The sequence below is a fragment of the Fundulus heteroclitus genome, chromosome 3, assembly GCF_011125445.2.
Source record: "Fundulus heteroclitus isolate FHET01 chromosome 3, MU-UCD_Fhet_4.1, whole genome shotgun sequence".
Lineage (NCBI taxonomy): Eukaryota > Metazoa > Chordata > Actinopteri > Cyprinodontiformes > Fundulidae > Fundulus > Fundulus heteroclitus.
Window position 1 is genome coordinate 24,106,471 of NC_046363.1, and position 12,311 is coordinate 24,118,781.

Sequence of the window (12,311 nt, forward strand, 5' to 3'; positions counted from 1 at the left end):
CTCTGATATACTCCTAAAATAAGTAAAGATGCAGGTCAGACAGGTCACCAGAGAAGTGGAGAACGTCTTACAGACCACTGCTAAATCCACTATCTGAAAATGGAAAGCGTAAAGTTAAACAATAGACCTACAAAGCCATGGCTGTACATCCAAACTGTCTGACTGACACAACCAAAATGTTTATGTTTTGCCCTACATGCAAAATCCTGTGTAGCAGAAAACTAGCATGAGGCAACCACCCCATAAACACACAATCATTGCAGCAAAAGCTGGTGGTGGCAGCATCATGCTGCGGGAATGCAGGGAAAGGAAAGCCGGTTCGAGTCGATGGGGAAAATAGTCGGAGCTAAACACGGGGAAACAGTGGCAGAGGCTGCAAAAGTCTTGCAGCTGTAATTGCAATGAAAAGTGGCTCAACAATGCACTGACTCAGGAGAGCATTAAGATTCTCATGGAGAGAAAAAAAATGCAGAAAGCCTTAAATTGCTTTCCTTCCACTTCACAGTGAATTTGTTTTGGTCGATTACAACATGATGCACTGAAGCTTGTGGTTGGAATGTGCAGAAATACGGAAAGGACAAAGAGGTCTGTTCACATTTGCAAGCCACTGTATATGAGTTGGCCACCTGCAGACTGTAATTTTGCGCTGGTCGCCCTAACCCTGTGGAACTGTGTGTGGTTGGCAAAGGGAAAACATGGTAGAGACGTTTCAAAGCTGGTTTAACATAAAAGGTTCTGCTGGTCCAAATATCTGGTTTCCTTTTCACAGAAACCTTACGTTCATTTTGCAAATGCTGGTAATTAACCGGGATGCGATTATTTATATCTATATTTCACAAGTTACTTAAAATTATACACATTTTACAACAAAACTAAAACACAATGAATGTCTAGCCTTTAGAATATCAGTGTGAGGTGGGTAAATAGAAATATAGGCGCATAGCAATATATTAGAAGATCATTGAAAAGTTTATTTCTTTCAGAAATGTAATTCAAAAAGTGAAACTCGTGTATATATAGATTCATAACACTTAGGGGTTTATTTCCATTAATTTTGATGATTATGGCTCGTAGCTAATGGAAACCCAAAATTTAGTTTCTAGGAATGATGAAATATTGCATAAGACCTTAAAAGAATGTTTTTTAAATAAGACACATTTTCACTATGACTGTGTCAGCAATTATATAACATTCCTATAAGAATCCTTTTTACATGTTGTATGTCATATTCTACTTTACTAAGAAACTACATTGTTTTTTAATAGCTGTAAGCAAAAAGCCATCAGAAATAATAGCAATAAAGACCAGAAATGTGTCCCTGGGTTTAATGCATCTATATTACACACGCGAGTACCTTTTGAATTGTATTATTGAAATAAATCGACTTTTTTTCCCCCTTAGACTCTGAGATGCACTTGTAATGTGTTAATAGCCTAAAAACATTTCAGCTGCAGCTTTTGAATTTAAGACAGCCATATTCACCTGAACACAAGGACTTATTGGGATTTATTTTACTGCTCTGTGCTTTTAAAAGCGAAGCTTACAGGCTTAAATAATGTCATCTGTGTGTCGTGGAGCCTTATTCTTCTCCTCTGCGGTGGAAAAAGAAACTTACTTGCCAGACAAAATGTCCTGTCGAAGCTGCAGCACAAAAAGATACCTGTTGGTACAAAAAAAAAAAAAAACGCACAAATAAACAACAGGCGGCTGAGTGAAAACACAATAAGATGAATCAATCTAGGCTTCCCCCCCCCTCCCCCTCTCTGACACATAATTTGCTTTAACAAGTCTCTGTCCATTTGGCCCTGATTTATATCTGCCCACAGCAGCAAACTAATTAGCCCCACATCCCCCCCCCCTTGGACGTTTATGGTCCAAAGGGGGATGTGGGCGTGCGTGCGTGCATGCGGATTTTTACCGTGTGAATTCCTCGCGCAGGTTATTTGGCTCTGAAGAGTAAAATTTCACTCTGAAGAAGAGTCGGTAAGGCTCTAGGAGAAAGGAAGAGAGAGAAAGAGAGGGAAAGAGGTGGAGAATGGAGAAGCAGTGATTCATGGAGCATTCATTTAATCAAATCAAAACCTTCTTGCGCTTTATCTCATCCATTTAATCTCATCCTTCCTCTGAAGTCTTCTCATCTAGTCCATCCATCACCGTCCCAAGGCCAGATCTCTGTATTCCCTCGCTTTTCCTCTGCAGCCATACTTTTGTGTCCGTCTCCCTTGTCATGTCAACAACCCTCGGGTTCTTTCAGGGTGCAGGCCTGCAACCCAATCCGCCCACCTCCTCCTGCGCTGCTTATTCCCCCCGATGGGAGCCGGAGAGAGCAAACAAGGCTACGGCGTCCAAATGCGCGCGCTAAATCGGCGAGTCAACATTAGATAATGCTCCACCTGCTCCCCGCGCAGCGAGCCGCACATTTTCCGGCACAAACACTAATTAGAAGGACGTTCAGAGCCACTGAGAACTTACCCTGGATCTGTTTCTTCAGAGCCTTGGACAGATCCAGCCAGTGCTGGTGGAGGAAAAAAAAACAAAACAAAAAAACAAAAGAGGTGAGAGTGAGTTACAGCAGCATCCTCACTAATAAGAGAGAAGAGCTCGTTACTCACCGACACCTGATCTGCGTCCATGAACTGCAGTCCGAAATAATCCGTCTCCACCAGATCTATGTGATACATGATCTGATCAAAAAGGTCCTGGCCTTTGGATTTGCTCTGCAACAGGAGAATAAAAGGAGATAAATTATTGTCGTTCTGCGTTGAAGATGCCAGGCTTTGTGTAATCTTTAAAACAAATCTCGATCAATCGCTCCTCCGCATTTCTGAAGGTCTTTCTTTAGACTTTGACGAATTTTCTGTGCAGTATCTGTTTAGTACTTGACCAAAAAAAGAAAAAAAAACAAAAAAAAAAAAAACACAATTTAAACAAGCATCGGGACATAAAAGGATACATTTTGCTCATCTTTAGGTAAATGAATGAAAACTAGCAAAGATACACAACGTTTAAAGGGCCAGAGCTGTCCTTTACTGTCAACAGGTGGTAAAACCTGATCTGCAGCTGATGATGATGGAGGATGATGCATCGCTCAGGCTCCCATCTCAGGTGTTTGCTGTGTTTGATGTTAGTGTGTCTCAGGTTTCCTTCACATTTTTTGTGTCAAAATGACATCTTATGACTCTGATATTTACAGCTCTTGGTTTACAGTCAGAATGTAAAAGTTTACTAGGAATGTATGATTATAGGCTATAGGCTACTGGAAGACATCAGGGTCTATTTTTCTCACTCTACTGATTTCTACTGTTCTACAGTTTTGCATTGCATTGCATTGAAATGACTGTTGTCATTTCAGCTTTTAACTTTTTGTTCCCTCTCTTTTTCTTCATAGTAGGTACACCTGGTCTGGCGTTCTGTTAGCTGTGACATCATCCAGAGAAGACGGCTCACCCGCTATTACCGTCTAATGTAGAACAGATTCCTGGATCAATGTGTGCTTCTGTGCTTTTTTGTTTCTCTTGTTGTGTCTCTGCTCTGTCTTCTCTAACCCCAGTCGGTCGAGGCAGATGACCGTTCATACTGAGCCCGGTTCTGCTGGAGGTTTTTCCTTCCCGTTAATGGGGAGTTTTTCTTCCCACTGTCGCTTTATGCTTGCTCAGTATGTGGGATTGCTGCAAAGCCATGGACAATGCAGACGACTCTCCTTGTAGCTCTACGCTCCTCCAGGAGTGAATGCTGCTTGTCGGGACTTTGAAGCAATAAACTGGTTTCCTTATATATGAAATTTTTGACCAATCTGTATAATATGATTGAATTTGACTTTGTAAAGTGCCTCGAGATGACATGTTTCATGAATTGGCGCTATATAAATAAAATTGAATTGAATTGATTAATATTTAAACAGTGGTCTGACTTTTAAATATGGATCTTAAAAAAAAAAAAACAGAGCCTGGTAGGGAGCGAGGGAGGAAGCAAGGATCAATGACTGCATGGACAGACAACAGACAGCGTGTGGATGAGTTCACCGATTGGTTCATGGCTGGACGGATGAGTTGACTTTTACAAAAAGGGCAGACTAAACATAATTGTAAATATTTTCCTACACCATGCTTCCCTATTTTTATGGGTCACGTAGAAAACGGACGATGAAGCAGCTAGAGAGGAATGACTGATCAACAAAACGCCAGGCTTACTGGAGGCAGAGCATGAAGAAATCAGGATTGGCCTAAAACCTTTGCATGGCGGACTAGCTCTGCTCCATCGAAGGAACCCGGTCTTTCACAGCCTGCAAACACCCAGCTGCTTTCCTAATTCCAGCCAACGGGAGCACTAGCCTATAAATCCGAGCCGGTGTTAGGGTGTGCTCTGACGGGACGGGACAGGCCTTGAGGGAGCGGCCCGTATTCAGGCTTTTGTCATAAAAACACAGCCAAGGACACGGATCGGCCGCTCTGAACGAAGCACAGGCTGCAGCAGTTTGCCCTCACCTTTATGGGAGCGGTTTACGGGCAGATGTGCCTCATCATGCCAGATTACAACAAGACCTGAGACTGGCCCATATAAAGCTCCCTGGGTGAGTTAAAAAAAAAAAAAAAAAAAAAAGAGGGCAGCCTTGTACTTTGGACGTTGATAACGACTCCAAACTTCCTGGCATCAGGTGCATGAAGGAGTGAGGTAATGCGTATACTGGCGTACTACAGAAGTATTCACAGTCTTTTGAACTTTTCCACATTTTGTCACATAACAGCCACAAACTTTGTTTTTTATCTGATAGAGCATCAAGAAATGCATAATTGTGAATAACTGCAGCCAATAAATGCAGCCAATTGCATTCAGTGGTCAACGAACGTATGTGACGCAGTTTGAGCTTTACGGCTTTTCTCTCAAGGCCTCGGCCCCACGGCAGACAGGTCAGACATAAAGCTACGAAGAAGGTTTGAGCACAGATTATAAAAGCAAGATCCCAACCTTTGGACTTCTTATCTCGGCTGAAGAGATCAGAACCGCTGCAAATCTGCCAAAACGTGAATGTCCACCTAAACTGGAAGTCGCCACCCTGCAGCTCCACAGCTAGGTTGTCACTCTTTATTCCTTCAAAGTTGCTCTTAATGGTAAAAAAAAAAAAATATCTAGAACTAAGCAGCTCCTAAATACAGAGGTTCATTTAATATGTTTTCTAATGTCTTTTAAAGCAATATCTGTAAATAAATTCCAATTCGGAATGACAACGATGATATTAGGGAACCTCTTTTCAGTCATTTTCAGGCAATAAACCACTTGCTTTCTTCCCCATCTTTTTCCATAAACATGGAATATCCAGTTATTACAATTTGCATCCATTCTGTCTTTGTAAAAATACGATATCTTTCTTTATTGCAAAACCTAAACATAGAAACAGTAAAATAACGGTCCATTAACCATAAAAAATTATATACATATCTAATAAGCTATGTTTTACAAAAGGATTTATTCTTTTAAAGGAGCTAGAAAGATTTTATCCATCTGAAGTAACTCTGGAGGAGCTGAAGAGAGCCATCTGGGAGCATCTGTTGACAGGACGTGCAATCATTCAACAACTCAGGCTTTTATGAAAAAGAGGCAAAGGAGAAAGTCCTCGTTGAAAGAAAGCAATAAGAAGTCCCCATTAATGTTTGCCACAAAACAAGTGCAGAAAGCCAACACCACGCGTCACCCTGAACACACCATCCCCATGCTGAAACATGGAGGTGGCAGCATCATGCTGTGGGGTGAGCTGCCAAGACCTGATAGGAAGACCGCTGGAGGACATTCATGGTGAAAACATAGAACAAAAAAAAAAAAAGACTCGAGAGTGGAGAGGAGATTCACCCAGTCAGAGAATCTGTGAACTGGCCCAATAATCGGTTTCCACATTTGCTCACCATCCAGACGAGTTTTACAGGAAACAATCTTTAGGACATTTTGGGGACGTTACGCTCTGGAAGCCGTTTTCAGACTGTGCTGTCGTAAGACAAAACGTCCGGCGCTGTCGGGTTAAATGAATAGTACAGACGCAACAAAACTGTTTCACCGGAAAACGTTGCTGTGTAAACGGGCACTGAGGTGACCAGATTTCTGAAATATAATCTGCAATGAATGCAAACAGATGCGCGACGGTACACCCGTAAAATCCTCGACCCCAAATCAGACCCAGAAGCAGAAGAAGCAAAGACAGAGGAAAGATGCAGGCAGTGGTTTCTGAATGGGACATTTCCTAAATGGACACAGGGCTATCAGTAGCTTATTGTTAGCGTTAGCTTGCGCTAAATGACCAACAGCCATCGAACAGAGCATGCAGCGGTAAAAACCAGCCGATGAAGTGGGCGGAGCTAGGTGAGGGGCTGGGCGCGCAGATTGTGATGTAATAATCGGGAGGTTTTTGAAACGGCTTGTTTTCCAGACACCAACAAAACATTTACTTATCTCCAGAAGATGGCGTGATCTTTTTTTGGCGAGCGCTTGGACTGTTTCTAGAAGCGGTAGAGACCCAAATGTAAGTACAAGTGTTTCGGAAAAAAGTGAATTTTGCATAATAGATGCCCTTTAAAGGCCGTGCACGAGCTTTCTCCCACTTCATAGGTGTGCGCTACTTCACTGCAAAAAGAGAACAAAAAGTAAGTAAAAATTTCTTGAAATTAGTGTATTTGCCCTTGATTTGAGCAGGTAAATAAGACAATCTTCCATTGGAATAATGTTTTTGCACTTAAAATAAGAACAACTCTTCTCCATCATCTTATTTCAAGTGCAGGATGTCTAATTAGCTTATTTTAGGGGTAAAAATACTCATTCCATTGGCCGATAAGCTTATCTGCCTGCTCAAATCAAGGACAAATACACTAATTTCAACAACATTTTACTTATTTTTCGTTCCGTTTTTGCAGTGTTTGAGGTGGACATAAATATATATATATAATTATAATACACTTAAATTGGTGGTTGTAGGATGACAACTCGTTTAAGCGGCGTTAAAAAACCTTTATGAGGCACCGTTGCTAGGGGATAGTGAATGAAATCAAAGCCACACAATCAACCATGAAGAGAGGGTTTTTTTTGTAGATGTTTTTTTGTTTTGTTTACTCTTACGTGACGTGAGCATTTGTTTTTCCTGTTTTTCTTCACACTGTCGATCTTTAAAAGGCCGCACTTCAGCTGAATAAGGCACACCTGTATCTGTGTTTCTTCCCCCCCCGGGGGGGAAACAAGAGCGCATGAACGAACCTGTTCCAAAACACCTGCGACCAAGACTCCACCCCGACGCGCCACGTGTCGCTTCCAACGGCCACAGCTCGGGAGAAAAGCTGCCGTGGCTTTGTTTTGTTACCATAAAGCCTCGCTGCGGCAGGACAAGGGGAAGAGAAACTCCTCGCAACGCACCGGCTGAGTGCTTTTCACAGGTGACGCACGCAACAGCTCCGGTGACACACGCGCACGACCTTTAAAAAAAAACGAAAACATCTTATGAGGAGTCTCTTACGCACACATGCCCACACACACACACGCTTCGCTCCTCGTCCCACCTACCCACCATCCCCTCCACTCTCCACTCTCATACACACGGCCCTATCAGTTATTCTGTGGCACAGAGTCCCCCGATGGTGGTAAATCAGATCAGGGAGTCAGGGAATACAGACAGACCGAGGAGGGAGACTGGAAGGAGAGGGAGGAGGAAGAGGAAGAGGAGGAGGCACGGAGAGATGATGAGCGAAGGGAGATGAGCCACGGAGGGAGTGTAAAAGGAGATTATGGGAGGAGAGGAGATTGCTGGAGGAAGATCAGATGCACGGATGTAGAGGATGGAGGGGGGAAAAGGTGGGAGGAGAGGCTGCAAAAAAAAAAAAAAAAAAAAAAAAAAGGGGGGGGGGGGGGTACTACTCCAAACTGTCTTAGTTAGACTTCCCTGCAATCAGGCAGAAAGATGGTTTAAATACTGTATTGCTCACTGTACAAAAAAGAGACCGCCATGAAGTGTCCTCTAAAGTACAAGCATAAAAAAAAACAGCCGTCAGATTTAAGTGAAAGACACAAGAAAAGACCAGAAAGATGAGTCTGAGCCATCTACCCTGTTTGATCCGCTGTCCTAATGCCGAACATGGGACCTTTTTGCTCCACAGGTGCTTCGATCACAATTTGGTGCCCACTTTCCAATCTCTGTTATTTGGAAAGCTTTAACCGATTCATACAGATTTTTATCCCATTCCAATTTCTTTTTAATCTAAAAACAGCTTATTTTTTTCCCTAGCTTTCCTGTAATGGCCAATCATTAATTATTTATATTAGTGGCAGCGGTGTCAAACCCCATATATACACACAAGTCACCACAGAGATTTACTGATATTTTAAAGACAAAATTATCCCTTTTTATAGCGTGTCTCCCTGGGCTTTACTGTGAGATTTCCAAAAAGGCTGACAACATTTGCCAGTCCAGCATGTTTCGTGGGCGATGAAGACAAAACAGAGCGTCTCTTTTTCTGCGCAGGGTCAGCCTCTGTGCTGTCTGGTGAAGTCTTGCTCTCTCTCGCCCTGCTGCAGCCTCAATAAACCACAGATGTCTTTGTCTCCTTTCAAATAGCTTCTTGCCAAAAAAAAAAAGGGCGGAAAGTTTTCAAAGGGGAGTGTGGACCAGTGATGAGAGTGATAACCATAAATGAAACCCGACAGGAGACCACCAGGATGACCTTAAAGGACCCCCAAAGTGTCCCCGCGCACCGACCTTGACGCACCACTGAGCTCTGCCCCTCCACGCGCCCACGGCAAACACTCACAGGTAAATCCACGCTGACGTCCGTGCCGTCCAGCAGCAGGACGCGGCAGGTGATGGTGCTCTTCGCCGTCCCCGCCGCCGGGATGTGGACCGTGGCGCCCCCGCTGACCACGGCCGGAGCGTGGACGACCTGCTGCTGGTGGGGCAGCAGCAGGGGGTTCCCCGTCACCCCTCCGTCCACCTTATCGTCCCGCTCGTCCCTCTCTCTGGCGTGGAGGCGGGAGCGGCGGCTGAAGGTCCGGCGCAGAAAGCCCATCATCTTCCCGATCCAGAGGGCGACCTGCTCCGCGGCGTGTCCGTGAAACCCGCACCGCACCGCGCCGCCGCCGACGCCGCAGTCCGGCTCCGGTGTCTGCTGCTCCCGGCGCCTCCTCCGCGGGGCGAGGAGTCACTCTGCAGGCTCGGAGAAGTCTTCAGGGCTGCCGATCAGGACTCCGGCCGCATACCAATAAAGCCGAACCTGATCGAGCCAACCAGTTGATTTCCACTCACTGCGTCCGGTGTCTGGACTCCTCTCCACCCGTCCCGTCCGGTCCGGTCCCCGTACACCTGCCTCCTCGCTGTTGCGCACCGACTCTAAAATCCCGGAGAAATCCCGTCCGAGGCTCCGCGGCGGGGTCCCTGAGTCACACACCGGGGAGGAGGAAGAGGAGGAGGAGGAGGAGGCTTTGACGTCTCTGGACCGAACAGAACCGGAGCGGCTGCTGCGTCCTTCTCCCGACGCTGAACCGAAACTACCTCACAGGTAAAAGTCAACCAGCGAAACTGGACAAACAGCGCGATCTGCGCCTGCGTAAAAGGCAGCGAGCGCAGGCAGAGCAAACTTATTTGCCTCCAGACCCACGGGATCCACGGGAGCCGGAGAACCAGCGCCCCCTGCCTGTCAGGGCCCCCGCGTGGAGCACTGCAGGGGCCCTTCAAAGAAGTCCGCGACCTCCTCATGGACCTGTATTTAATTTTATGTGATGAATTCAAAAACTAAAGGAGAGGGAAAATAAACAGTGATAGGTTTGATCTTTAAAAAGAAAAAGGAAAAATAAAATGAGAAAAAAATATACAAAATAAATGCAAAACCAAAATGTACTTGTATTAATTACATTTTTGATCAAGTTTCATATATTATGAAATGAAAGCATGATCAATGGTGCTCATTTTTAAGTCTTGAGAAAGTTAGTCTCTCTTCCATGTATGGAGATCCAAAGGTGCAACAATAAATGGAAAAAAAAAAAATAAAAAAAAAAAAAAAATATATATATATATATATATATATATATATATATATATATATATATATATATATATATATATATATATATATACACACACACACAAGTGATTAGACAAGTGTCCGTTTTCAATTAAAAATGGAATCAAATTAAAAGATAACAAATGTTAATAAATCTATTTATTGTACAAGACTCATGCTAGTTGCCTATGAAAACAATTAACATCGAGATGAATTAAAACATTTTATTCCATTTTAGCCAAAATAATTTTGATATAAAGTCCAGTGAAACATAGATTTAGTTTTGACATTTGTATATTTCTGAAACGTTTATATTTTACTTTAGCGAATACATTTCAGTTCCTAAACTTCTTTATGTATAAGCAGCAAATCAAACTATGCAAAATACTTTAAAGGAATGTATAAAAATAGAATTGTAATTTTCTAAAAATATAGGTCAACTTTATAATTTGTGGTTAAAATTATCATAAAGGGGAATGTAAAAATAAACCCTTAAGAATAAAACTATCTATATAAACAATCCTTTACTTACTCCTGAGTCAAGATTATGAATTAATTTTACTTAGCAGACTAAAATAATGAATGTTGGCTGTATTATAAACACACAAACTCTTAAATAAATATAAGGTTATTAGCACAGGGCGCTCCCTAAGGGATGGGTTAAATGCAGAGGATACATTTCATTAGAACATAAAAAGTTGAAATGACTAATAATATCACTAGTCCAACCTAGTGTGATTACTATACAGCAACATAGATGTTACAATTCTCAAACCATTTCATTTTGCTATAACATCTTCCTTTAATCTAATATCTTGTCATCTCCAGACAGTTTGACCTGATTTATGGCGATTTCACTCAATCAGCTGAAGGCTAAATAAGGACACCACACTTTAGCATCCTGATTTCCATTCATCTATAGAGCTACCAGAGGAAATGACGAAGCAGAAACATCAGTATAAATCAGTGAGTTTATTTAGAATTTGAATAATTTAAAAAGTGATGAACAGTGAGTCTGGTGCTCCTCTTGGCAGCCAGGAAACGACTCCGCTCCCCCCCATTTGACCTGCTATCTGCTGCAGCCATCTAAAGTCAGCGTCGCTCCTCGTCTCAGGGGTCAGAGATAAACTGCAGATTACAACAGCCTGACTCGGCCTCTGCTGCCCTCGATGGATTCAGTGACTGGGAAGCTTCAGTCTAAAAGGCACACGTAGCTTAAGTAGAAGCGTCATTCCTGAGAGGCCTCTTGATCAGAAATTAGCAGCTAACGTCAGTCCTACATCAGTCTCTATGGAGACCAGTCTATAAGCTTAATGTACCTTGTAGCAAAACAAAAAAAACTAAGGCCAACTAGGTTTAATATTCGTACTTTCTCTCTCTCTCTCTCTCCTCGCAGAGACAGCTGTGCTCTGCAGCTTGTTACTCTCATTATCCAGTGCGTGTTCTAGTGCCATAAGCCCGGCAGAGTTTAATCTGTTGGAGCTCTGCAGAAGTCCCCTCCTTTTGACAGAGGCAGAGCAGTGCGCCTGGTTTTTTCTTTTTTTTTTCCCCTCCCGTCGTCGATTTGGATTACGGTGCTTTGGATTTCTCCTGTTTTTCTTTGTAGACTCGAAGGATGGCCTCGCACACAAACTGGAACTGACACTAAAACGAGACGAAACAACACAACAGGAGCGGTTAGAAGGCTCTACTGCAACAATTGTGTCAACATGGTCAAGAAAATTCTTAAAAAGGTCATACAATTATTGATCGTATGCTACCAACAAGGCTAAAAGGTTAGTGTATTCACAGTTTTCCACACAAAAAAAAAACATACTTGGATGTGCTAAAAGGGGATCCGCATACAGTAAAATCTACAATAAATTTATGGTCAGCCTGTCCGACAGTTCAATAACAGTAAAAAATACTGGATCTCAAAAGGTTTATCCTCTTGAAACAAACCATGTGTGTCTGTAAAAATTCATACCCAGCCACCCAGAGGATGTTTGGATATTCAACACGGCACCGAGCCAAGGGATCAGCAAACAAACTGGCTTTACCGTGTGCGTAGAATAAAACTTCTATAAATAGGCGAAACAATAAATTACAACCTGAGAACGTGATCTTTTTTTTTTTTTGTGACCCATTTTCAAATCTTTACATAATCACCAGGATCAGTTGGATACGGCTATGCAGAGCTGTGATATTATAGCCCTCCTGTTCATTCAAGAATTAATCACGAATTAATCTTGATTAAACCCCATTTTCCATGGATTAGACCCATTAGCTACACACAGATTACGGCATAAC

The 12,311-nt window shown here is 42.9% G+C and overlaps 2 protein-coding genes across 4 annotated transcripts in view; both read right to left on the bottom strand.

Annotated features, from left to right (window-relative positions):
• The window catches only part of epb41l4b (erythrocyte membrane protein band 4.1 like 4B), a 34,285-nt gene extending 24,655 nt beyond the window's left edge, over positions 1-9,630 (bottom strand). Inside the window, exons 1-5 of the mRNA XM_036133692.1 lie at positions 8,778-9,630; positions 2,613-2,717; positions 2,473-2,515; positions 1,919-1,991; positions 1,616-1,660 (exon numbers count right to left, since the gene is read on the bottom strand). Of these exons, the coding sequence (XP_035989585.1) occupies positions 1,616-1,660; positions 1,919-1,991; positions 2,473-2,515; positions 2,613-2,717; positions 8,778-9,035 (524 nt within the window). The 5' untranslated portion in view covers positions 9,036-9,630. The remainder of the gene's footprint in view (positions 1-1,615; positions 1,661-1,918; positions 1,992-2,472; positions 2,516-2,612; positions 2,718-8,777) is intronic.
• Positions 9,631-10,979: 1,349 nt separating this feature from the next.
• ptpn3 (protein tyrosine phosphatase non-receptor type 3) overlaps positions 10,980-12,311 on the bottom strand; it is a 32,954-nt gene continuing 31,622 nt past the window's right edge. For all 3 annotated transcript variants that reach the window (XM_036133670.1, XM_036133685.1, XM_036133679.1), the window contains one exon: positions 10,980-11,666. In XM_036133670.1, the coding sequence (XP_035989563.1) occupies positions 11,592-11,666 (75 nt within the window). In that variant the 3' untranslated portion in view covers positions 10,980-11,591. The remainder of the gene's footprint in view (positions 11,667-12,311) is intronic.